General features: G+C 55.3%; 1 protein-coding gene across 2 annotated transcripts in view; it reads right to left on the bottom strand.

The window, feature by feature from the left end:
* DAB1 (DAB adaptor protein 1) overlaps nt 1-27,261 on the bottom strand; it is a 111,739-nt gene that overhangs the window by 14,082 nt on the left and 70,396 nt on the right. For both annotated transcript variants that reach the window (XM_029046709.1, XM_029046715.1), the window contains exons 3-6: nt 19,438-19,623; nt 12,166-12,305; nt 9,000-9,098; nt 818-949 (exon numbers count right to left, since the gene is read on the bottom strand). In XM_029046709.1, the coding sequence (XP_028902542.1) occupies nt 818-949; nt 9,000-9,098; nt 12,166-12,305; nt 19,438-19,504 (438 nt within the window). In that variant the 5' untranslated portion in view covers nt 19,505-19,623. The remainder of the gene's footprint in view (nt 1-817; nt 950-8,999; nt 9,099-12,165; nt 12,306-19,437; nt 19,624-27,261) is intronic.

Below are 27,261 nucleotides of genomic sequence, written 5' to 3'. Positions count from 1 at the left end.
CAGCTGAGAAGCGCTGTGGCCAGTGGAAAGAGCCCAGGCCCGGGAGTCAAAACGGACTCCTCCACTTGTCTGTTGTGTGACCTTGGGCATTTCACTTCACTGGGCCTCAGTTTCCTCATCTGTAAAATGGGGATTCAATAACTATTGCCCCACCTACTCAGACTGTGAGCCCCGCACGGGACCTGCTTAATCAATCAATCAATCAATCGGTTAGAGAAGCAGCGTGGCTCAGTGGAAAGAGCCTGGGCTTTGGAGTCAGAGCTCATGAGTTCGAATCCCAGCTCTGCCACCTGTGAGCTGTGTGACTGTGGGCAAGTCACTTAACTTCTCTGTGCCTCAGTTCCCTCATCTGTAAAATAAGGATGAAGACTGTGAGCCCCACGTGGGACAACCTGATTCCCCTGTGTCTACCCCAGCGCTTAGAACAGTGCTCTGCACATAGTAAGCGCTTAACAAATACCAACACTCATATTTATTGAGCGCTTATTGTGTGTGGACTAAGCGCTTGGGAGAGGAGAGTATAACAGAGTTGGTAGACATGTTCCTTGGACAAAAGGAGATCACAGTCTAGAAGGGGAGGCGGACGTTAATAAAAATCGATAAAATTACAGATACGACTGTGGGGCTGAGGGTGAGGGGGATTATCATCATCAGAAATCGAAAAGCTGGAGGGGCCGGAGTCAGGGGACGCCCCTGGGATGGGCCGCTTTCACTGGCCTCAGTCTCCCCGCCCCTGCCACGCCCGCCCCACGCCCCGAGGGACTGCCAAGCCGCCCGACGGGCACCGGCCGGGGTCCGGCGGGGCGGACGGACTCACCGCCTGGGCCGTCTTGATAGCCACGAACTTGTGGTCCCCTTCCTTCCCGCAGACGTAGCCGAAGGCGCGGTGGTCCGTGGTGTCCTTGGCGATGTAGGAGATCTCGTGGACGGCGTGGTGGTGCTGGAGAGCCTGGGGGAGACCCCGAGAGGATGCCCTCAGCACCCCGCAGCGCTGGCCGGGGGCCCAGAGGTCCCGCAGTCGGTCGCCGGGCAGAGCCGGGGAAACCCCCCGCCCATTGCCAGCTGGGGCTGGGAAGACCCTGCAGCTGGCCGCCGGCTGGGGCCAGTGGCCAGCTGGGCCACGGAGACACCGCAGTCGACTGTCAGCCGGGACAGGGGAGAACCCGCAGCTGAGGATCGGGGAGACCTCACGGCCGAACACCAGCCAGGCCGGGAAGACCCCGAAGCTCATCGCTAGCCAGGTTGGAGACACCCTGCAGCTGACAACCAGCCGGGCCGGGGAGACCCTGAAGTCGATGGCCACGGAGACCCCGCTGGTGATCACCAGCCAGGGCCCGGAGGACCGCTCAGCCCATCATCAGCCGGGCAGGGCGAGCCATCGGGACGAGCCGGGGGCAGATGGGAGAGCAGGGTAGCGTCTGCCCTCGGGAAACCCGGTCCAGCCCGCGCTTCCCCGAAGGCGAGGTTCGGCGCCCGGAGGAGATGCTCTCCGGCAGCTTCCGGCGACTCCTTCCCACGGCCCACCTCGTGCCGACCGGCTGCTCCTTTGGGGACCCGTCCAGTTCGGAGGTCCGGGGGAGGGACCGCGCTCGCCTGTGAGGCCATTGCGCTTGGCCCAAGGCCAAGTCAGATCTGCACGTTCCCGGGACGGGACCCCCCTCACAACCCCAGTAGCCACGACCAACCGTGGTCACTTGCCTCTGGGGAGTTGTGGGGGGGAAACTGGGCTCATCCATTCAATCATATTTTCATTCGATCGTATTTATTGAGCGCTTACTGTGGACAGACCGCTGTACTAAGTGTGTGGGAAGGCCCATCTCCTCCAAGACGCCTTCCCAGACTAAGCCCCACTTTTCCTCATCCCCCACTCCCTTCTGCGTCACCCTAACTTGCTCCCTTTGCTCTCTCCCTCTCCCCGCCCCACACCACTTATCTACCTATCTCTAATTTTATTTATTTGTATTGATGTTTGTCGTCCCCCTTTAGACTGTGAGCTCGTTGTGGGCAGGAAATGTCACTGTTTATTGTTATATTGTGCTTTCCCAAGGGTTTAGAACAGTGCTCTGCACACAGTAAGCACTTAATAAATACGACTGAATGAACGAATGAACGAAGGAGAGTCCAGTAAAACAATAAACAGACACATCCCTGACCACAAAGCGCTTATATTCTAGGGGGGAGACAGATTCTGTACCTCCCCCCAGCCAACAGCAACGTTTAAAATGTTTTCTCCATTTTCCTCTGCGCGCTGTCTCCGACCTGCCGCTACCCAGCTGCAGAAACCGGGCACTGCAAAGGCATTCATTCATTCATTCGATCGCATTTATCGAGCGCTTACTATTGGCAGAGCACTGTGCTAAGCGCTTGGGAGAGTCCATTAAAACAATAAGCCTGCACACCATGATCTTAACGGTCTAGAGGGGGAGACGGACATCAATATAGATAAGTCAAGACCCCCGGGGATCCTGCAAAATTTCAGTGCCTACTTACTCTGTAAATTCTTTTTGAAAAATATGGTATCTGTTCAGCGCTTACTATGTGCCAGGTGCTGTACTAAGCGCTGGGGTGGATGCAAGCAAATCGGGTTGGACACAGTCCCTGTCCCGTGTGGGGCTCACGGTCTTGATCCCTATTTTACAGATGAGGTCGCTGAGGCCCAGAGAAGTGAAGTGACTTTCCCAAGGTCACACAGAGACAGGTAGCGGAACCGGGATTAGAACCCGCGACCTTCTGACTTCCAGGTCCGGGCTCTCTACCCTGTGCCATGCTACTGTACTGAGCACTGCCCCGCTCGCCGCTGTTCAAAGCACTGGACTGAACGACTGTTACGTGCAGAATGCTGGACTAGACACTTACTATATGCAGGGTGCAGTATTGAATGTCAACTGTGTGCGGAGCACTGTGCTGGGTGCCTACGTGCAGAGCGCTGTACTAAGCACTTGGAAGAGGAGCAACTTGGCTTAGTGGATAGAGCCCGGGCCTGGGAAGGACCTGGATTCTAATCCCAATTCCGCCTCATGTCTGCTGTGTGACCTTGGACGCGTCACATCACTAGCGAGGCTCAGTGGAAAGAGCCCGGGCTTGGGAGTCAGAGGTCATGGGTTCGAATCCCGGCTCTGCCACTTGTCAACTGTGTGACTGTCGGGGTCACTTCACTTCTCTGTGCCTCAGTTACCTCATCTGGAAAATGGGGATTAACTGTGAGCCTCACGTGGGACAACCTGATTACCCTTTATCTCCCCCAGCGCTTAGAACAGTGCTCTGCACATAGTAAGCGCTTAACAGATGCCAACATTATTATTATCATTCTCTGGGTCTCCGTTACCGCCTCTGTAAAATGGGGATGAAGAGTATGAGCCCCGTGCGGGACAGGGACCGTGTCCAGCCTCATTAGGGTCTAATCCCAGGTCCGCCACTTAGCTGGGTGACTTTGTGCAAGTCACTTCACTCCTCTGGGCCTCAGTGACCTCATCTGTAAAATGGAGTTGAAGACCGTGAGCCCCACGTGGGATGACCTGATGACCTTATATCTACTCCAGCGCTTAGACCAGTGCTTGGCACGTAATGAACGCTTAATAATAATGCTGGTATTTGTTAAGCGCTTACTATGTGCCGAGCACTGTTCTAAGCACTGGGGTAGACACAGGGGAATCGGGTCGTCCCACGTGGGGCTCACAGTCTTAATCCCCATTTTCCAGATGAGGTAACTGAGGCACCGAGAAGTGAAGTGACTTAACAGATAGCTTCATTATTATTAGCATTATCTACCTCAGCACTTAGACCAGTGCTTGGTGCATATTAAGTGCTTAACAAGTATCATCCTTCTGATTATCATTATTATTAATAGCACAATAGGAGGCCTAATCCCCATCCACGAGGGGTTTCCAGTCTTCCCTCTGGTCCACGCTGCCCTGGGTACCAGCGATGGGGGATGGGAGCCGGAAGGAAGGCTGGGCCCCCTCCCCCACCCTCCCCTCCTCCCCCAGGTCCCGGGGGTCTCCCCCAGCCGGGCTCGTCAGCCCCGACCGCCACCACACGGACCCACCGTGCCCTCATTTCGCAGGCTTTTTTTAGAATCAATTAACTCCGACTGAGAGAGCGCGTGCTGCAGATGCCAAACGATTTCAGTTTTTGCCATTTTCCTGGCTGTGGGCGGAGAAGGTCTGGGGGTTCGGGAAGGGGGCGGCGTCCTGGGGTCGGGACGGGGAGGAAAGGGGTCGTGGTCCCAGGAAAGAGCCCCCTTCCCAACGTCACCCATGACCTCCTTCTTGCCAAATCCAACGGCCTCTACTCCATCCTAATCGCCTTCCACCTCTCAGCTGCCTCGGACACCGGGGACCCCCACTTCTCCACGAGCCGTTATCCAACCTCGGCTTCACTGACACCGTTAATAATAATAATGATGATGATGGCATTTGTTCAGCGCTTACTATGTGCCGAGCACCGTTCTAAGCGCTGGAGAGGATACGCGGTAATGAGGTTCTCCTACATGGGGCTCACGGTCTTCATCCCCATTTTCCGGATGAGGTCCCTGAGGCCCAGAGAAGTGAAGTGATTTGCCCACAGTCACACAGCTGACAAGCGGCGGAGCCAGGATTTGAACCCATGACCTCTGACTCCCAAGCACGGCCTCTTTCCACTGAGCCACGCTGCTTCTCGTTCTCGTTCTCGTTCACCGTCCTCTCCTGGTTCCCCTCCTCTCTCTCTGGCCGCTCGTTCTCAGTCTCCTTCGCGGGCTCCTCCTCTGCCTCCCACCCCCTAACTTTGGGGGTCCCTCAAGGTTCAGCTCTGGGTCCCCTTCTATTCTCCATCTCCATCCACTCCCCACTGGGCTGGGCTGAAAAAAATCAATCAACCCCCTGGGGTAATGACCCAGTGCAGCACTTACAGAGTGCTGAGCACTGTGGCGAGCACGTGGGAGAGTAAACAACGAAACCCGGCTCTGCCACTCGTCAGCTGTGTGACTGTGGGCAAGTCACTTCACTTCTCTGGGCCTCAGTGACCTCATCTGTAAAATGGGGATTAACCGTGAGCCTCATGTGGGACAACCAGATTACCCTGTATCTCCCCCAGCGCTTAGAACAGTGCTCTGCACGTAGTAAGCGCTTAACAAATACCCACATTATTATTATTATTATTATTTTAGTTTGCAATTTTATAGCTGGATAGAAGGTCCTAGTCCACTAGTCCACTATCCTGCTAGAGGGCTGGAATCATGTCTAACTTTGTTGGGCTCTCCCAAGTGCTCAGTATAGTGCTAAGTGTTTAGTACAGTGCTCCGCACACAGTAAGTTCTCAATAAATAAAACTGAATGAATGAATAGCGCGCTGCACATAGTAGATTGGAAGCTCCTGAGGGGAGGGATTGTGTCTTCTAAACTCTTTTGTCCTCTCCCAAGTGTTCAGTACAGTGCTCTGCACACAGTAGAGAAGCAGAGAAGCAGCGTGGCTCACTGGGAAGACCCTGGGCTTGGGAGTCAGAGGTCATGGCTTCTAATCCTGGCTCCACCACTTGTCAGCTGTGTGACTTTGGGCAAGTCACTTCACTTCTCTGGGCCCCAGTTCCCTCATCTGGAAAATGGGGATGAAGACCGTGAGCCCCACGTGGGACAACCTGATCAACTTGTAGCCCCCCAGCGCTTAGAACAGTGCTTTGCACCTAGTAAGCGCTTAACAAATACCCTCATTATTATTATTACAGTAGACAGACGTCTCCTTGTGGGGACAGGGACCCCGTCTACTTACTCCATCGTCCTCCCCCAAGCGTTCAGTACAGTGCTCCACTCGCTGTAGGTTATAAGGTCCCTGAGGGAAGGGATTAAATCTACCAGCCATATTGTAATTATAATACTACTGATGGTACTTGCTAAGCGCTTACTATGCGCCAAGCACTGTTCTCTCCCAAGCACCTAGAACAACACTCCGCCTACAGAAAGCGTTCAGTAAATGACAGTGATGATCGATCGACTGGTCTGTTACTAGCAGTGAGCATAGTGAGCATATAATACATGTATATTAGACACTATTTATTTATATTAATGTCTGTCTCCCCCTCTAGGCTGTAAGATTGTTGAGGGCAGGGACTACGTCTGTCAATTCTGTTGAACGGTGTTCTGCAAATAGTAAGCATTCAATAAATACCATTGAATGAATGAACGAATGGGTCCCAGCTAATCTCTTCCTGCACTGACCACAGGGCTTGGCACAGCGTCAGTGCTGAATGAGCACCGCGATGAATTAGGGTAGGATGGGGAGAAGAAGGGCTCGGTAGGCATCAATATAAACTTCTTTACTACTTCAATAATAAATACTAATAATGTTTTTTTAATTGCATTAATATTTATTGAGCGCTTACTATGTGCAGAGCACTGGACTAAGCGCTTGGAATGGAAAATTCGGCAACAGATAGAGACGATTCCTGCCCAATGACGGGCTCACAGTCTCATGTGCCAGGCACTCTACTAAGCACTGGGGTAGATTCAAGCTGATCAAGCTGGAGACAGTCCATGTCCCACACGAGGCTCGCCATCTTAATCTTCATTTTAAAGAGGAGGAACTGAGGCACAGAGAAGTTAAGTGACTTGCCCACAGTCACACAGCAAAGTGGCAAGCCAGGATTAGAACCCAGGTCCACTGACTCCCAGGCCCAGGGTCTTTCCACCAGGTCACGCTGCTTCTCTCTTCTTCTTAGAGAAGCAGCGTGGCTCAGTGGAAAGAGCCCGGGCTTGGGAGTCAGAGGTCATGGGTTTGAATCCCACCTCCGTCACTTGGCAGCTGTGTGACTGTGGACGAGTCACTTCTCTTCTCTGGGCCTCAGTGACCTCATCTGTAAAATGGGGATGAAGACCGTGAGCCTCACGTGGGACGACCTAATGACCCTTTATCTCCCCCAGCGCCTAGAACTGTGCTCTGCATATAGTAAGCGCTTAACAAATACCAACATTATTATTCTTCTTCGTCAAACCCCTCGCCAGCCCCCAACCCCCGAGCCGGGCATCAGGGGATGAGGTGGCTGGGCCGGCAAGCAGAGCTCCGGAGGGTCACGGGTGCGGGGAGGAAGGGCGAGGGGGACCGGAGATCTCTCCGTGCTTGATGTCAGACTTCGGCCCCGGCCGCTCCACCCGCTCCTGACCCTCTCAGAGCCCCCAGAGAGGGCGGCTGCTCTGGTGTCTCCGGGCGGGCGTTGGCGGCGGTGCCCGCGGGGGCCCGGCTCCGAAAGGGACTCTGTGGGAGAATCCTGTGACTTTGGCCCGAGTCACTTCTCGGGGCCTCGGTATCCTCCTCTGTAAAATGGGGATCAGACCGTGAGCTCCGTGAGGGCCGGGGCCGACCTGGTCGCCCGGGGCTGCCCGGAGCCGGGTGCGGAGAAAATCCCGCACCGAGTCAATACCATAATAACGACGGAGGCTTGATCGATTCAAACTGCAAGAAGCAGCGTGGCTTAGTGGCTTGAGCCCGGGTCTGGGAGTCAGAAGGACCTGGGTTCTAATCCTGGCTGCACCGCCTGTCTGCTGTGTGACTTTGGGCAAGTCATTTAACCATTCTGGGCCTCAGTTACCTCATCTGTAAAATGGGGATTGAGTGTGAGCCCACGTGGGACGGACTGTGTCCAACTTGATTAGCTCGTATGTACGCCAGTGCTTAGAACAGTGCTTCACACATAGTAAGCACTTAACAAATACCATTAGTATCATTACTGAAATGACAGAATCATTTGAGCCCCGAGGCCTCACGAAGTCACTGTGGGGGCCCCCGATGACAATAATGACAATAATTATAACTGTGATATTTGTTAAGTGCTTACCGTGTGCCAGGCACTGTTCTAAACACTGGGGTGGACACAACAAATCGGGTTGGTCACAGTCCCTATCCCACGTGGGGCTCACGGTTTCATTCCCCACTTTAGAGATGAGGTAACTGAGGCACAGAGAAGTGAAGTGACTTGCCCAAGGTCATCCAGCAGACAAGTGGCCAAGCCGGGATAAGAACCCAAGACCTTCTGATCCCCAGGACCAAGCTCACTTCCCCGAGCAGGTCACCAGGGTCTTGGCGCCTCGCTGCCGTCCGACCAGACGGACGCCGTCCCCAAGCGCGGGAGACCTCAGGCTGGACTCGGGTCCATCGCTTTGAGGGGTGGGAGTCCCCTCCCACACCCGATCCAGCCAGGGGAGCTGTACGAGGACACTGGGCTCCCCCACCCCCCAAAACGCCCGCTTCTGCCCTGATTAAATGACCGGGTGAACAGCAGCTGCGGGGGGGGGGACAGGAGGGAGGGAATGGAGGGCCATCTGGATGGACTGGAAGTTCACTGTGAGCAGGAAATGTGCCTGTTTATTGTTGTATTGTACTCTCTCTAGTGCTTAGTACAGTGCTCTGCACACTGTAAGTGCCCAATAAATACAACAGATTGAATGAATGGACGGGGTCAGGGCTGCCGGTCGCCCCGGTGAGCCCAGAGGGCACGGCCCCTCTGCAAGAGGTGGGATGACGGCGGCCGGATGCGGTGAGGCTCGGCTCCCGCCGCGCGGTGCTCTCCCGCTGCCCCTCTCCCGCCGGACGGCTCAGCATCCGCCGGACCTCGGGCATCCCCCTGTGCCCTTTGGGCTGTTGAGGTGGACAACCGGACGCGGGAGACACCAGAGTCGGGCGGTGGGTGCACCCAGTTGACGAATGTCCCGATAAACGTCAGCCCTCGTCGGGGGGTCTTTGGGCCGACGGCTCTCAAGCCTCCAGGGGTCTCCGGGCCCCCCAGCGGGGCCTCGTCGGACACCTTCCGGCTCCCTCGACGCCCGCCCACGCAGGCCTCCGACCGTAAGCCCGTCAGTGGGCAGGGATTGTCTCTATCTGTTGCCGAACTGTACATTCCAAGCGCTTGGTACAGTGCTCTGCACATAGTAAGGGCTCAGTAAATACTATTGAATGACTGAATGACGCCTCCCATCCGACCTGTCGGGCCCCCCATCTTCCCCACCCCCGGGGAATCAGCCCGTGGGACTCACCCCCGTCTTCTCGTCGAAGATCTTGATCCCTCCGAAGGAGACGGTCAGGAAGATTTTCTGTTTGTGCTCCCCCTTGGCCCGGGCCCCCGCGACCACGCCCTGTCGAGAAACCAGGCCGGCGGCCTCAGTCACACACTGCTCCCCCTGCCTCCTCCTCGCATCCCAGAGTCCCCCCCCCCCCGACCCCCGCACCCTGCTCTCTCCCTACCTCCCCGTTCCCCTCCCTTCCAGGTTCCTCCCTCCCCACTCCCACCTCCATCCCTCTTCTCTCCCTGTCGGTCAGGGACAGTCGAATTTATTGAACGCTTCCGTTGCGCAGAGCACCGTACTGAGCGCTGTCTCGGTCCGGCTCCCCCTCCGGACCGGCCGGCAGCTCGGAGCCCAGGCGGGGCCGCCAGACTACCGGCCTCCCCGCGACCGTCGGGCACGGGGAGCCGTTGATCCCGCCGGCCCCGGAGCCACGCCGCGTCCCTCCGGTCACATCTCCCCGCACCCGACACATCCCGTCCGCACGGCCACGACGCCCCGTCCCGCAGCCGCCCCACGGCCTTAATGCCCCGTCCCCACTGTCCTTACGCGTCCCGTTCCGGACGCCCCGTCCCATGACCACCCCACAGCCCTGACCCCCAGACCGCCACCCCTGGGGCCTGACATCCATCGGTGGCATTTCTTGAGTGCTTACTGTGGGCAGAGCACTGTGTCGAGCGCTTGGGAGAGTACAATATAATTCTGTTGGTCGACACGATCCCCGTCCACTCACAGTCTAGAGGGGGAGACGGACGATGAAATAAACGACAGGGAGGGCAGCGATATCCAAGGATACGGACGTAACTGCCGTGGGGCAGGGGTTAAGGGGATTAAGACTGGGAGCCCTCTGAAGGACAGGAACTGTGTCCAACCTGATTTGTCTGTATCCACCTCAGCGCTTAGTACAGTGCCTGGCACACAGCTTAACAAATACCATAATTATTTAAGGGGTACACGACGGAGTGAACCGACAACGAAGGGAAACGAAGTCTTGATCAGGGAAGGCCTCGGAGGAGACGTGATTTTAGGAGGGCTTTCGGGGTGCGGAGAGTGATGATCTGCCAGATACGAGCGAGGGAGGGAGTACCGGGACGGGGGCAGGACGTGGGCCAGAGGTCAGCGGAGAGTCGGACGAGATCGGGAGACGGTGAGTAAGCTGGGGCTGGAGGAGCGAAGAATGAGGGCTGGGCCGGAGTAGGAGACCGGTGAGGGGAGGTAGGAGGAGGGGGAGAGCCGACCGACTGCTCTAGAGCCGACGGTGAGGAGTTTGTTCGACGTGGACGTGAATAGTAAGTGTTTAACCACAACCGCGATTATTATTCCCATCATCGTTAGTAGTCGTAGTCATTAGGAGGAAACGCGAGACGGCGGGGGTTGGGGTTCGAGAGGTAGATTTGGGAATCATCGATGAAAGGATGGCTGACGGAGCCATGGGGGAGAATGAGCTGTCCGAGGGAGCGGGTTTGGGAAGACTAGGAGGGGACCCAGACCTTGAGGGATTCCCCCAGTGGGGAGGCGGAGGAGGAGTCCGCAAAAGAGACGGCGGATGAGCGGCCGGAGAGTCGGGAGGAGAACCAGGAGGGGATAGCGTCGGTGGAGCCGAGGTTGGACGGTGCGCCCAGAAGGTGGGGCGGTCAGAGGCGTCCACGCCAGCTCAGTGGTCGAGGAGGATTAGGATGGAGTAGGTCAAGGAGATCATCGGTCAGCGGGTGTAGATGGGGATAGAAGGGCACCCAGAAATGAATCTTGAGGGACCCCCAGAGTTGGGGGGGTGGGGGGCAGAGGAGGAGCCCACGAAGGACGCTGAGAATGAGCGTCCAGAGAGCAGCGTGGCTCAGTGGAAAGAGCACGGGCTTGGGAGTCAGAGGTCATGGGTCCGAATCCCGGCTCCGCCACTTGTCAGCTGTGTGACTGTGGGCGAGTCACTTCACTTCTCTGGGCCTCAGTTCCCTCATCTGTAAAATGGGGATTAACCGTGAGCCTCACGTGGGACAACCTGATTACCCTGTATCTATCCCAGCGCTTAGAACAGTGCTCGGCACATAGTAAGCGCTTAACAAATACCAACTTCTTTTTTTTTTTTAGGAGGAGAACCAGGAGAGGACAGAGTCAGTGAAGCCGAGGTCGGGTATCGTTCCCAGGAGAAGGGGACGGTCCACGGGGTCAAAGACAGCCGAGAGGTCGAGGAGGATTAGGGTGGAGTGGAGGCTGTTGGATCGGGCAAGGAAATAACAGTAATAATAATGGTATTCGTTCAGTGCTTACTCTGTGCCGAGCACTGTTCTACACGCTGGGGGAGATACAAGATAATCAGGTTGTCCCCCGTGGGGCTCACAGTCTTCATCCCCGTTTGACAGATGAGGTCGCTGAGGCCCAGAGAAGTGAAGCGGCTAGCTCGCTTCAAGTGGCGGAGCCGGGATTAGAAGCCACGACCTCGGGCTCCCAAGCCCGCGCTCTTTCCACGGAGCCACGCTGCTCCCCTGTGATCGGTGACCTTTGACAGGGCGGTTTCGGTGGAGCGAAAGGGACGGAAGCCAGATTGGGGGGCGTCCAGGAGAGAACCGGAGGAGGCGAAGGGGAGGCGGCGGGCGGAGACGACTCGCTCCAGGAGTTTGGAGAGGAAGGGTAGGAGGGAGACGGGGCCATAACCGGAGGGCAAGGGAGGGTCTTTAGATAGGGGAGACGTCTCTAGATGGGGAGCTTCTTGTGGGCAGGGAACATACCTACCGACACCGTTGTCCTCTCCCAAGAGCTTAGTATAGTGCTTTGCACACAGTAAGCGCTCAATAAATACCACTGAGCGATTGACCGATGGGCACGGTTAAACCAGCGGAGTAGGAACCGTCGGAGAGTGAGTGAAAAACCCAGCTACGCTGCGGGTGCTGACTCCCCGTCCTCAGCCCGCTTCACGGGTACTGACCCTCTGTCCTCCCGGACCCCTTCTGGGAGTTGACGCCCCATCCTCACGGCCCTCCCACGGGCACTGATTCCCCTTGGGGGCACTGACATCACAGATGGAGGGGATTTGCGTGATCTTTTGGGAAAGCTTTATAGCTGGCCTGTGCCCTCACCCGCCCCATGCTCCCTTTGCCCCCGCCCCGACCGCCACCCCTCGCCCTGCCCCGGGCGGCGCCCGCACCTTGAGCTTCATCATGGCGTCCTGGCACAGCTTGTCTCCCCGGGCGGCGGCCACCTCGTCCACGCCGATCAGCTTGGCCTTGTAGCGGGCCCCGTCCCCCTTGAAGCGCCGGATCAGAGCGGCCTCGCTGCGGCCCTGCCCTGCACCGCGGGAGCACACGCAGGCTCGGGCGGGCACGGGCGGGCGCGGACGGAGGGGACGGGTCGGCGGGAAGCGAGGGCCGGACGGCGGAGGGGGATGGATGGGCAGGGACGACGGGAACGCAGGGATGGCAGGAGGGCGCGGACAGACAGAGGGAGGAGATGGATGGGCAGGGCCGGGCGGCGGGCAGGAACGGACACAGAAGCAGATGGGCCGGCTTCGACCCTCCCTTTCCCCGCTCAGGCCGGCCCCCGGGCGCCACGTCCAGCCCAAACGCTGACCGGGGCTGCCGGCTCAAACCGGAGAATAGCGAGCGGATTCCTCAAAAATCCCCTGCTGGGTGACCTTGGGCAAGTCACCTAACCTCTCTGAGCCTCAGTTTCCTCCTACGGACTAAAGGGAAAACATCTTCGCCTCTCCCTGTCTCTCAGAGATGTTATGAAGATCGACCAGACATCTGTGGTATTACCTGAGCGCTAACTCTCTGCAGATTGCTGCCCTGAGCCCTCGGGAGACTACAGTGAAACACGATCCCTGCTCTCAAGGAGGTTCCAGTCTACCGTGTGCTGAGCACTGTACTGACCGCTTGGGACAGTTACAGGAGAATTAGTAGGCGCCATCCCCCCGCCCTCGAGGAGCTTCCAAACTACAGAGAAGCAGCATGGCTCAGTGGAAAGAGCACGGGCTTGGGAGTCAGAGGTCATGGGTTCGAATCCCAGCTCCGCCACTTGTCAGCTGGGTGACTTTAGGCAAGGCACTCAACTTCTCTGTGCCCCAGTGACCTCATCTGTAAAATGCGGATTAAGACTGTGAGTCTCACGTGGGACGACCTGATGACCCTGCATCTCCCCCAGCGCTTAGAACAGTGCTCTGCACATAGTAAGCGCTTAACAAATATCAACATTATTATTATTACTGTGTGCTGAGTGCTGTACTGAGCACGTGGGAGAGGACAGCAGAGTTAGTGAACGGCCTAGTGAATAAAGCACGGGCCTGGGAGTTCCAGAACCGCCTGTCTGCTGTGTGACCTTGGGCGAGTCACTTAACCTCTCTGTGACTCAGTTACCTCATCCGTAAAATGGGAGGTGAGACTCTGAGCCTCACGTGGGACGGGGCCTGCGTCCAACCTGATTAGCTTGCATCTACCCCAGTGCTTCGAACAGCGCTCGACACATACTAAGCTAGACGGCGAGGCCGTTGTTGGGGAGGGATTGTCTCCGCTGCTGAATTACACTTTCCAAGCGCTTAGTACGGTGCTCTGCCCACAGTGAGCACTAAATAAATGTGACTGGACGAACGATAAGCGCTTAACCAATACCATCTTTATCATTATTATCATCATTATTATTATTATCATGTAGAGCACTGTACTGAATGCTAGGGAGACCCTGACTGTAGATATGATCCCGGCTGCCGAGGAGCTTCCAGTCTAGCGTGGGAGAGAAGCCGTGAAGTGACTTGACAGAGAGGCGGAGGAGGAGGAGCAGCTGCGAAGGGGGGAGATCAACTCGAGAGCCCGTCACCTCCGCTGAGTGACAGATAGACAGGGCCTCCATTTGACTGCTTCCCTTAAGGTGTCTGTCTTAGACACCTGAAATAGAATCCTCCCCCTCCTCCGTGCCCGCTCCTTTGAGAAAGTAATTGGAGATAGCAGGTATTTTTATATTCATGTATCCTTAATTATATCTACACAGCTGTCGCCGAGAAAAGACTTCCTCAATCCAGCCCCCTGAAATGAGGACCCAGAATTGACAGCAAGTCCCAGAAGGACGCAGATGGACCCCCGTCAATCCATCAGTAATACGCACTGAGGTGCCGACTGTGTGCAGAGCACTCTACTGAGCGCTTAGGAAACACAAATCATGCGTTAAGCACTCACTACGTGCCAAGCATCGCATACGCGCCGGGGAGCTCGTGGAGGGCAGGGATTTTGTCTCTCTAATAATAACAATAATAATGATGATGTACTTGTTGAGCGCTTCCTATGTGCCAAGCACTGTTCTAAGCGCTGGGGGAGATACAAGGTCATCAGGTTGTCCCACGTGGGGCTCCCAGTCTTCATCCCCATTTGACAGATGAGGTCACTGAGGCACAGAGAAGTGAAGTGACTGGCCCCAAGTCACACAGATGACAAGTGGTAGAGCTGGGATTCGAACCCACGACCTCTGACTCCCAAGCCCGTGCTCTTTCCACTAAGTCACGCTGCTCTCATGTTTATTGTTATATTATACTTTCCCAAGCGCTTAGTACAGTGCTCTGCACACTGTAAGAAGTGCTCAATAAATACGATTGAATACAAGCAGATCAGGTGGGACACGGTCCCCGTCTCATGTAGGGCTCACAGTTTCAATCTTTATCTGCAGATGAGGTAACTGAGGCACACAGAATAATAATGATAATAATAAATAATTCTGGTATTTGTTAAGCGCTTACTATTTGCCAAGCACTGCTCTGAGCGCTGGGGTAGATACAAGGTAATCAGGTTGTCCCACGTGGGGCTCGTAGTCTTAATCGCCATTTTACAGATGAGGGAACTGAGGCACAGAGAAGTGAATTGACTTGCTCAAGGTCACCCAGCAGACACGGGGCGGAGCTGGGATTAGAACCCAAGACCTTCTGACCCCCACGACCGCGCTCTATCCGCTACGTCATGCTGCTTCTCTATTACTCCATGCTGTCCTGCCTTCGAGAAGCTGAAGCTCTACCATAGACACAGTCCCTCCCTGTGAGGAGCTCATGGTCTACCGCGTGCAGAGCACTGTACTGAGCGCTTGGGAGAGGAGGAGTTAGTAGACACGAGCCTTGCTGTCAAAGAGCTTCCAGTCCACTGTGTGCAGAGCGCTGTACAGAGTGCTTGGAAGAGGACAATGAAGTTAATAGACACGATTCCTGCCCTCAAGGAACCTCCGGTGTACTGTGTGTAAAGCACCGTACTGAGCGCCTGGGAGGGGACAAGAGAGTTGGTAGACACGTTCCCTGCCCACAGGCGACTTCCAATCTAGAGGGGCAGCAGGGGCGGTGTCTCAGCATCCCTCCCTCCCACCGATGCTCTAATCCCGGCTCTGCCGTTCGCTGCTGCGTGACCTTGGGTAAGTCATTTCACTTCCTCTGAGCCTTGGTTTCTTCATCTATAAAATGGGGAGCCCCGTGTGGGGCAGGGAATGTGTCCAATCTGCTTATGGAGCATCTACCCCAGCACAAAACGCATAGTAAACGCTGATAAATACACCGATATTATTATGCCTGAGTAAAACCCTGAATCGTCAACTCCAGGTGCGTTTGCATATGAACGTGCCGTACCGCTCGTTGTGGGCAGGGAATGTGTCTATCGTTGTATTGTCCTCTCCCAAGCGCTCAGTACAGCACTCCGTACACAATAAGTGCTCAATAAATCCAACCGAATGAACTGAATTGGACTAAAGTGCCTCTCAACGTTTCTTCTGGCTGTCGGCTTCAGGGTTACCCTGACTCGGTGCACCCAGAGTGGCTGTCAGGGTGGGGGAGGCGCCCAGCACAGACCTCCCCACCGCCTCGGCTCCTACGGAAAAGGCAGTGGAAATCAACCTACGAAGACGGATGCAGACAGACTGACAACCTCCAGGAGGCCCGTAAATTGACACTGAGATCTGCAATTTGCGAACACCGTCTGACTCGAGATTCCACGGAATGTAGGGCGGAGGAGACCAGTCACGGAATCCCAACGAGCAATTCGTAAATGGCATCGCCGCCCGAAGGGGAATCTTGGGGACGGAAAAACCAAGCCGGCGCCGAATTTCCACTGGGTCGGCTCCCGGTTTCGACTGGCGAGCAGCGTGGCTCACTGGAAAGAGCACGGGCTTTGGAGTCAGAGGTCATGGGTTCAAACCCCGGCTCTGCCACTTGCCAGCTGTGTGACTTTGGGCAAGTCACTTAACTTCTCGGTGCCTCAGTTCCCTCATCTGTAAAATGGGGATTAAGACTGTGAGCCCCACGTGGGACAACCTGATTCCCCTGTGTCTACCCCAGCGCTTAGAACGGTGCTCGGCACATAGTAAGCGCTTAACAAATACCAACATCTTTCCTATCTGCTGTCTTCACCCCCAGGCCCTCGACTCCCTCTCTCCGGTTCCCCCAGGCCAGCCTTTCCACCATCCCTCTTCTCCACCCCCTACCTCGTTCACACACTTCCTCTGGGCTGGAACTCCTCCTTCCCCCTTCGGGTTCAGCAGACCTCGGCTCTCCCCTATCCTCCTTCGCCTCCTGATACCCACCTCCGCCAGAAGACCTTCCCTGCTTAACCCCCAACACCCCCGAACTGCCAGATCCCAGCTCTCCCCACTTCCACAGCCTCCTGAAATCCACCTCCACCGGGAGACCTTCGCTGATTAACCCCCCAAACCCCCAAACCGCCAGATCCCAGCTCTCCCCACCTCTTCCACCCCTCTGAAACCCACCTCTTCTAGGAGACCTTCCCTGATTCACCCCCCAACACCCCCAAACCGCCAGATCCCAGCTCTCCCCACTTCCACAGCCTCCTGAAACCCGCCTCCCCCAGAAGACCTTCCCTGATTAACCCCCCAAATCCCCAAACCCGCCAAACCACAGCTCTCCCCTCTGACACCTCAGTCATGCCTCCCACATCCACTGTCTGTACTTATGTACTTTACATGCTTTTATTATCATTCTCATCTGCGCCTCTGAACATTTATTCATATATTCAAGTACTTACTCATCTCCTTCATTCTGACACTTTCCTATTCCTTCCTGTTCTCTCCTTGTTCTTCCTCCTGCTGTACTCTTAGTAAGTGATTTCTGTCTGCCTGACTGTCTCCGTCTGAATGACCGTCCGTCGGGGGGTCCGTCCGCTGTCTGCCCCATTACACGGGAAGTTCCTTGGGGTCAGGGAATAAGTGTCTTCCTTCTACTCTGCTCTCCCCAGTGCTTAGGGCGACCAGAGTATGGTTCCTCCTGGAGTCCCATTGTGAGGGGGAGAGACAGAGAGAGGGAGGGAGAGAAGGAGGGAGAGAGGGAGGGAGAGGGGGAGGAAGGGAGAGAGAAAGAGAGTAAAAGAGAGAGATGGAGGGAGGGAGGGAGGGAGGGAGGAAGAGAGTAAAAGAGAAAGAGAGAGGGAGAAAGAGTGTAAAAGAGAGATGGAGGAAGGGAGAGAGATAGTAAAAGAGAAAAAGAAAGGGAGAGAGAAAGGGAGAGTGAAAGAAGAGGGATAGAGAGAGAAAGAAGAGGAAGAGAGAGAAAAATTGAGAGAGAGAAAGAGTAAAAAAGAGAGATGGAGGAAGGGAGAGAGATAATAAAAGAGAAAGAGAGAAAGAAAGGGAGAGTGAAAGAAGAGGGATAGAGAGATGAAGAGGAAGAGAGAGAAATTGAGAGAAGGAAAGAGTAAAAAAGAGAGAGATGGAAGAAGGGACGGAGAAAGAGGGTAAAAGAGAAAGAGAGAGAAAGAGGGTAAAAGAGAGAGAGATGGAGGAAGGGAGAGAGATAGTAAAAGAGAAAGAGAGAGAAAGAAAGAGAGAAAGAAAGGGAGAGAGAAAGGGAGAGTGAAAAGAAGAGGGATAGAGAAAGAAGAGAAAGAGAGAGAGAAATTGAGAGAAAGAGTAAAAAAGAGAGATGGAGGAAGGGAGAGAGTAAAAGAGAAAGAGAGAAAGAAAGGGAGAGAGAAAGGGAGAGTGAAAGAAGAGGGAGAGAGAAGGAGAGAGAAAGAGGGAGAGAGAGAAATTGTAAAAAAGAGATGGAGGAAGGGAGAGAGAAAGAGTGAGAGAGAGTAAAAGGGGGGGCAGCACGTGTGTTCTGGGCCAAGCAGACAGGGGCTGATCAGTCTGGTGATGAGAGGAGACTGCCAGCTTTGTCTCTGCAGAGACCCTGACAGGACTGAAGATTCTTCTCTTTCCAGCCAGGTTTGTGCCCTCCTGGCTGGAGGCAGAGGGATGGACTAGATGACCCAGTGAGGCCTTTTTCCAGCTGGCCGATTCTCCAGTGACCTAAGTCGGTGGGGGCAGAGGGTTGGGGGGACCATCCGAAGGGCGGAAGTGGTTGAACTACCAGAGGAACGAAGGGGCTCAGAGCTCTTGGAATGCCATCCCGCGTGGGTGTTCCTGGGGCTGGATTAACCCAGGGACCCGGGATCGAGGGTCCCCAATAAGTCCACCGGCCCGGGGTCCGCAGGAGTGCTAACTCAGCCCCAGGCCCAACAAGGCAGGTGATTGTGACTGACCATCTCTGCGGTCCCTGCCCAAAGAGAGGGCCTGTTTCCGGCCCTTTGGACCCTGCAAGGAGGCCCCCGGCAACCTGCCCGCCCAAGGGTCAGGTAGCCCCCTCAGCTCTCACTGGAGGAGGGAGCTCACATCCTCGGGGTGCAACCACCCAGTGAGCGGGTGTGGGGGGACGGTCAGCCCTCAGGGCTGGGCTGCAATCGAGGCCTCCGCCCCCGCCCCCTCTCTCCTTGCTCAAACCAGGATATGGGATGGAGGGCCTGCTTTGGGACGTTAATCGTGGGGATGAGAGCTTTACTACTACTTATAATAATGTTGGTATTTAAGCGCTTACTATGTGCAGAGCACTGATCTAAGCGCTGGGGTAGATACAGGGTGATCAGGTTGTCCCACGTGAGGCTCACCGTTAATCCCCATTTTCCAGATGAGGTCACTGAGGCACAGAGAAGTGAAGTGACTCGCCCACAGTCACACGGCTGACAAGTGGCAGAACCGGGAGTCGAACCCATGACCTCTGACTCCGAAGCCCAGGCTCTTTCCACTTAGCCACAATAATAAGAGATCCATCATTTGTTTCCCCAGTGCACTTTCAGGTGGGTACTATCATTTTCTTCTCCCCAAATTCTCATGAGGTGGGGAGAGTAAGATCGGAGGAGGAAACTGAGGCTCAGAAAGGTCCGGCGACTGGCCCGCCGTCCTAAGGAAGCCGGGGGGGTGGGATCACTCGCCTAGGCCGCGGAACCACCGGGCCCGGGCCCCTGCGGTGTCTGAGCTCTGCGGATTGAGTGGAGGTCTGTGCTTCTGGTCCCTGGTGTCCGCGACCTCGGACGGACCGAGGCTCCGGCCCACCAACGGCCGCGGCCCCGGACGAGCGGAAACCCCTCGGCGGAGAGTCCGGTCCCGGCGGGCGGCAGCCGGCGACCCCTACCTTTCCTGCGTGAGTCCCTCCTGGTGCCGGCCCTCACGGCCACCTGCAGCTCGGTCTCCGTGGACATCGTGCTCCGGCTCCCGGCCCCCGGCGCGGGGACCCCGCGTCCGTCCCGGGAGCGCCCCGAGCCCCCTCGGCCCCTCAGACGCGGCCCCGACGACACATCCCATCCGCTCCGCCGGACAGCTGCGGGGAAGGAGAGACGGGTCAGAGGTGCGTGCCCTGTGTGTAGGGCACTGTGCTGGGCGCCTCCCGTTTGCAGAACGTCGGATTAAGTGCTTGGGAGAGTCCACTAAAAGTAGCAGATTCGATCTCTGCTTACAAAAGACCTTAACGAGGAGCTTCAATCTAACAGGGGGAGACGAGCGGATGTAAATCGACCTGGTTCCAGTTGGGATAAATGAATCCGTAACGCGCGAGCCGGTGATGAGAAGAGACTGGCGGCTTTGTCTCTGTAGAGACCCTAAGAGAACTAAAGATTCTCTTTCCAGGTGGGTTTGTGCCCTCCTGGCTGAAGGCAGAGGCAGCGTGGCTCAGTGGAAAGAGCCCAGGCTTGGGAGTCAGAGGTTGTGGGTTCTAATTCCGGCCCCTCCGCTTGCCAGCTGTGTGACTTTGGGCAAGTCGCTTCACTTCTCCGTGCTTCAGTTACCTCATCTGTAAAATGGGGCTTAAAACTGCGAGCCCCACGTGGGACATCCTGATGACCTTGTATCCCCCCAGCGCTTAGAACAGTGCTTTGCACATAGTAAGCGCTTAACAAATACCACCATTATTATTATTATTACTAGATGACCCGGTGAGGCCTTTTTCCAGCTTGCCGATTTTAGTGACCTAAGTGGGCGGGGGTGGAGGGTAGGGGGAACCGCCACACGAGACAATGGGAGAGGCCACATCCATATTTTTCCAGCGCTTAGAACAGTGTCCAGTGCTTAGAACAGTGCTTGGCGCATAATAAGCGCTTAACAAGTACCGTCATTATCATTATCATTCCCCACAGATGAAAACTTCCAATTGTCGGCTTTGAACCACTCTCGACTCCCTTCCCGGAGTGAGTGTCCCACCTCGGGGTTGACGCGGGATCGCGTGGGGAAGACGAGAAAAGGGAGGGTGTGGACTGAGGGTTTATTCTGTGCCAAGCACTGCGCTAAGCCCTGGGGCAGGCACAAAGTGATCAGTTTGAACCCGATCTCTGGCCCACATGGACTCCCGGGTCTAGGTGGCGAGGGAGAACGAGTACTGGATCCCTATTTTACAGATGAGGAGAAACTGAGGCACAGAAAGGTGACTTTCCAGAGGTCACGCAGCAGCCGAATGGGCAAAGCCGGGATGAGAACCCCGTGCTCCCTCTCCAATCCTCCCCGATCTGCTGCCGCCCCAATCCGCGGACAGACATATCGATGCCTGTTTACTCGTTCTGATGTCCGTCTGCCCCGCTCCAGACTGTACGTTGTGAGCAGGGATTGTCTCTACTGCCTTACTGTAGATTCCAAGCGCTTAATACAGTGCCCCGCACACAGTAAGCGCTCAGTAAATGCGATTGAATGAATGAATTCCCGCCGCTCCACCTCACGGGCGGATTTCCCCGCCTCCGACCCCACAACTCCGGCTGCCACGGAGATGAATTATTCAACCGTGTTATGGGCATCGTTTCATCTCTTTATTTTCCAATTAAGGGAAGTCAGATAAAGCTGCGGTCAATGCCGCTAAAACGATTCCGATCTCGGCCTCTCCGGGCCTCGGGGAACCGCGGGCCGCCGACGGTCTCTGTGCGGAGATTCCGGGATGCCGGCTGAGTCCAGGCGGTGGGGAAACCGAGGCGGGGATCGGGGCAGGACTGTTCCCAGGGCGGAGCCGAGAGGAGGGAGGGTGTGGCAGGCGGACAGGGGTAGGTCAGCGAGGCCTAGTGGCTAAAGCCCGGGCCTGGGAGTCGGAAGGACCCGGGTTCTAATCCCCGCTCCGTCAGGTGGCTGCTGTGTGACCCTAGGCAAGTCACTTCACTTCTCTGGGCCTCAATCCCCTCATCTCCGGATTAAGACTGTGAGCCCTAGGTGGCTTTATTCATCCCCCGTCCCAGTCCCTCAGCACTTACGTCCATACCTGTGATTTATTTATTTCTATGAATGTCTCCTTCTCTAGGCTCTAAGCTCATTGTGGGCAGGGACTGCGCCTGCTTATTGTTCTACTGTCCTCTCCCAAGCGCTTAGTACAGTGCTCTGCATACGGTAAGCGATCAATAAATACGATTGAATGAATGAACGACAGGGACAGTGTCCAGCCTTATTAGCTGGTAACTACCCCAGCACAGTGCCTGGCACACAGGTAATTATTATTATTATCATTGTTGTTTTGAGGTGGGTGGGCTGGGACGGGGCTCTCGCCCCCAGCCCGACCCCTCCGTCTCGCCGCTCCGGGCAGAGGCCGGGAGGGGTTCTGGCGTCCGGGATGGGGGTCCAGCCTCCCGGCCACCACCGCAGACCCCGGAGAGCTGACCCCTGGGCTGGGCAGAGATGCTTGGCCAGAGAAAAGCTTCCCCTCCCGCCCTCCAGCAGCTGTTCACACAACCTCTGACACTCAGAGACCCCCCCCCCCAAAAGCAGCTCAGAGACCCCCAACAGCTCAGAGAACCTCTGGTGGCTCAGAGTCCACCCCCTCCCCAGCAGGTCAGAGAACCCCCAGTGGCTTTTTCATTCACTCAGTTGTATTTATTTAAATACTCCGAAGCCCGGGCTCTTTCCACTGAGCCACGCAGTGTGCAGAGCACTGTACTAAGCGCTCGGGAGAGGACAGTAGAACAATAAGCAGGCGCAGTCCCTGCCCACAATGAGCTTAGAGCCTAGAGAAGGAGACATTCTTCAACAATAAACAGACATATTCCCCGCCCACAACAAGTTCAGAGACACCCCCTGTCCCCAGCAGCTCAGAAAACCTCTAGTGGTTCAGAGATTCCCCTCCCCTTTGTAATTAATTAATGTTGGTATATGTTAAGCGCTTACGATGTGCAGAGCACTGTCCTAAGTGCTGGGGTAATAATAATGTTAATGTTGGTATTTGTTAAGCGCTTACTATGTGCAGAGCACTGTTCTAAGCGCTGGGGGAGATACAGGGTGATCAGGTTGTCCCACGTGGGGCTCACAGTTAATCCCCATTTTACAGATGAGGTCACTGAGGCACAGAGAAGTGAAGTGACCTGCCCACATTCACACGGCTGCCGAGAGTCGAACCCGTGACCTCTGACTCCGAAGCCCAGGCTCTTTCCACTGAGCCACGCTGCTTCTCTGTGGATGGACGGGGATGGACGGGGGGCGGACAGCCGGCTGCCCGGAAGAGTGACCGCTGCCGGTCTTTCTCTGGCCCTCCCCGGATCGTTCCCCACAAGGTCCCGCACACGGTGCTTGGCACGTAGTAAGCGAAAGAGGAAAGAGCACAGGCCTCTGCTAACATTAAGCATGACAACGCAACAACACAACAAGGGATAGTGTGTCTGAGTGTGTGTGTGCACATTGTAGCCCCATTGGCCTCTCCCCTCCCCGCCCCCAGCATTTATATCCATATCTGTCATTTATTTATTCATTTGTATTCTATTTATTCTATTCTCTGTCTGCCTCCCCCTCTAAACTGTAAACTCATTGTGGGTAGGGAATGTGTCCGTTTAATGAGAAGCAGCGTGGCTCAGTGGGAAGAGCCCGGGCTGGGGAGTCAGAGTCATGGATTCGAGTCCCGGATCTGCGACTTCATTCATTCAGTAGTATTTATTGAGCGCTTACTATGTGCAGAGCACCGGACTAAGCGCTTGGAATGGACAATTCGGCAACAGATAGAGACAATCCTTGCTTGTCAGCCGTGTGACTGTGGGCAAGTCACTTCACTTCTCTGGGCCTCAGTTCCCTCATCTGTCAAATGGGGATTAAGACTGTGAGCCTCACGTGGGACGACCTGATGACCCTATATCCCCCCCCCGGCGCTTAGAACGGTGCTCTGCCCATAGTAAGCGCTTAATACCGACATTATTATTATTATTATTATTATTATTGTTGGCAAGAAGCAGCGTGCCAAAAGCCCGGGCTTGGCAGTCAGAGGTCATGGGTTCTAATCCCGGCTCCACCATTTGTCAGCTGTGTGACTTTGGGCAAGTCACTTCACTTCTCTGGGCCTCAGTTACCTCATCTGTAAAAGGGGGATGAAGACCACGAGCCCCTGTGGGACCACCTGATGACCTTGTATCCACCTCAGCTTTTAGAACAGTGCGTGGCACAGAGTAAGTGCTTAGCAAATACCATCATCATCATTATTATTGTTAGTGTACGCTCCCAAGTGCTTAGTACAGTGCTCTGCACACAGTAAGGGCTCAATAAATACCTCCAACCCTCCTCCCGCCCACTGCTGCCACTATCGCCAACAAAACTAGACTGAAAGCTTGTGGACAGGGAGCATGTCAGTGTTTAATACTGTGCCTCGGTGCTTAGTACAGTGCCTGCACATAGTAAGCGCTTAAATACCATCATTATTACCAATTTTTTTTTAGTATATACATACGTGGCATTTGTTAAGCACTTACTATGTGCCAGGCACTGTAATGAAGCGCTGTATACAAGCTAATCAGTGTGGCTCAGTGGAAAGAGCCCGGGTTTAGGAATCGAGGGTCATGGGTTCTAATCCCGGCTCCGCCACCTGTCAGCTGTGTGACTTTGGGCCTGTCACTTCACTTCTCTGGGCCTCAGTTACCTCATCTGTGAAATGGGGATTAAGACCGCGAGCCTCACGTGGGACAAACTGATTCCCCCGTATGTCCCCCAGCGCTTAGAACAGTGCTCGGCACATAGTAAGCGCTTAACCAACACCAACATTATCGTTATTATTATAATCGGGTTGGACACAGTCCCTGTCCTACATGGGGCTCACAATCTTCATCCCCATTTTACTGATGAGGGAACTGAGGCCCAGAGAAGGTAAGCGACTTGCCCCAGGTCACACAGCAGACAGGTGGCCGAGCTGGGATTTGAATCCAGGTCCTGGGTACATTTATGTATCTGTATACGTAGACACGTGTCTATATCCATAATTTATTCTTATTTAACTTATTTATCGTCTGTCTCCCCCTCTAAACCATTAACTCCCGGTGGGAAGGGAACATCTATACCAGCTCAGCATGCCATAGTGCATACATCAGGGGCCTGGAAGTCAGAAGGTCACGGGTTCTGATGTCGCTCTGCCGCTTGTCTACTGTGTGACCTTGGGCAAGTCATTTCACTTCTCTGCGCCTCACTTACCTCACGTGTAAAAGGGAGACCGAGACTGTGAGCCCCACGTGGGAGAGGGGCCGTGTCCGACACGATTGGCTTGGATCCACCCCAGAGCTTAGTACGGGGCCTGGCACATAGTAAGCGCTTAACAAATACCATAATTAATTCATTCAACTCCGCTGTACTGTACTCCCCAAAGGGCTTAGGACAGTGCTCTGCACAGGGTAAACGCTCAATAATGCCACTGATCGATACACTGATTGATTGAGATGGAGTTTCAGGAGGCCGAGGGCGGGGAGAGCTGGAGTCTGGCGGATTGAAGATGACGGGGTTTAACTGGGCAAGGTCTCCTGGAGGAGGGGGGTTTTTAGCAGGCTGTGGGGGTGGGGAGAGCCACGGTCTGGCGGTTTAGGGGGGTTTAGGGTTAATCGGGGAAGGTCTCCTGGAGGAGGTGGCTTCAGGGGGGTGGAGACGGGGAGAGCTGGGGTCTGGTGGTTTGGGGGGATTAGGGTTAATCGGGGACGGTCTCCTGGAGGAGGAGGGTTTCAGGAGGTGGTGGAGGCGGGGAGAGCTGGGGTCTGGGGGTTTGGGGGATGTAGGGGCTAATCAGGGAAGGCTCGTGGAGGAGGTGGGTTTCAGGAAGCTGGGGAGGCGGGGAGAGCTGGGGTCTGGTGGCTTAGGGGTGTTGGAGGTAACCAGGGAAGGGTCCTGGAGGAGGTGGGTTTCTGGAGGCCGTGGAGGCGGCGAGCGCTAGGGTCCGGGTGGGTGGGTTTGAAGGTGGTGGGGCTAATCGGGGAAGGGTCCTGGAGGAGGTGGGTTTCAGGAGGCCGCGGCGGCGGGGCGAGCTGGGGTCTGAAGGCCGTCTTCCCTCCCTCGCCCCGACTGCGACTCTGCCCGCTCCGTGTTGGATCCGCCCAGCTCCATTTGTGCACCTAATTAACGTAATTCATTCCAGGCCTCATTTGGAAACCCATGAGGGAAGTCCAAGAACGCTTGCAGGTGAGACCCAATTAATAAAATGAAACCACTTCATTAAGAAGAGCATAATTGGAATCTATTTTATGCTACAAAAGGAGGCAAGAAATCACTTTCTGAAACCTCAGGGTAAAAAATCTTCGGAGGTGGCCAGGACTACTCTCTGCTCACAGCAGAACCCCGGTACGGCGCGGTGCAAGCAGTAGACTGGAAGTTCATCGAGGGCAGGAAACGGGTCTACTAAGTTTCCTGTGCACTCCCAAGCGTTCAGTACAGCGCTCTGCACGCAGTAGACTGGAAGCTACCGGAGGGCAGGGGTCGTGTCTACTAACTTCTATAATGATAATGACGATGGTATTGGTTAAGCGCTTACTACACACCAAGCAGTATTCTAAGCGCTGGGGGAGATACAAGGTCATTAGACTGTAAGCCCGTCAAACGGCAGGGACTGTCTCTATCGGTTGCCGACTTGTTCATTCCAAGCGCTTTGTACAGTGCTCTGCACATAGTAAGCGCTCAATACACACTATTGAATGAATGAATGAAAGGTCATCAGGTTGTCCCATGTGGGGCTCCCAGTCTCCATCCTCATTTTACAGATGAGGGAGCTGAGGTCCGGAGAAGCGAAGCGACTGGCCCACAGTCACACAGCTGACAAGTGGCGGAGGCGGAATTAGAACCCACGACCCCTGACTCCCAAGCCCGGGCTCTTTCCGCTGAGCCTCGCTGCTTCCCCTGTACACTCCTAAGCACTCAGTACAGTGCTCTGCACATGGTAGGCTGGAAATTCCTCGAGGGCAGGGACCGTGTCTACTAACTAACGCTATCTTCCTCTCCCAAGTGCTCGGTACAGTGCTCTGCACGTAGTAGGTGCTCAATAAATTCCACTGATCGACTGACTAGGAGCGGATCTCATATCGATCTCTTATACTCTCCCAGGCGTTTAGTGCTCTGCACCCAGTAAGGGCTCAATTAATACGACCTATTTGGCTTCCACTACGACGGCGGGAGAGGAAGGGGCCAGGGATGCTCTGTCCCTCCTCTCCCCCGCTGTCACCACGGCTGCGCTGGAAAATTAAAATATCGCTCCCATTTTTTGCAGGGGCTTTGCAGGTGAAGAGAAGCAGCGTGGCTCAGTGGAAAGAGCCGGGGCTTGGGAGTCAGAGGTCATGGGTTCGAATCCCAGCTCTGCCACTTGCCAGCTGTGTGACTGTGGGCGAGTCATTTCACTTCTCTGCGCCTCAGTGACCTCATCTGGAAAATGGGGATGAAGACTGTGAGCCTCACGTGGGACAACCTCATGACCCTGTATCTACCCCAGTGCTTAGAACAGGGCTCTGCACATAGTAAGCAAATACCAACATAATCATTATTATTTTTATTATTATAAAGTCGATGGCCAGAGGAGGTTTTTCACCCAGACGTGATGGATCAGGGCCCACCTGTCTCCAGTAAAGAACGGTTCAAACATCTCACGGCCCCTCTCGCTTCCACGACTCAGCCGCCCAGCGGGAAGAGGCTCCTCGTTCTGCCCTACCTGATCATCTTCTACCAACCCCGTTGCTCAGTACAGTGCTTGGCCCACAGTAACCACTTCAAAACACCGCAG

The sequence above is a fragment of the Ornithorhynchus anatinus genome, chromosome 18 (genome assembly GCF_004115215.2).
Source record: "Ornithorhynchus anatinus isolate Pmale09 chromosome 18, mOrnAna1.pri.v4, whole genome shotgun sequence".
Classification (NCBI taxonomy): Eukaryota; Metazoa; Chordata; class Mammalia; order Monotremata; family Ornithorhynchidae; genus Ornithorhynchus; species Ornithorhynchus anatinus.
The sequence above is the reverse complement of the archived record's forward strand: the minus strand, read 5'-3'. Positions and strand labels throughout refer to the sequence as shown.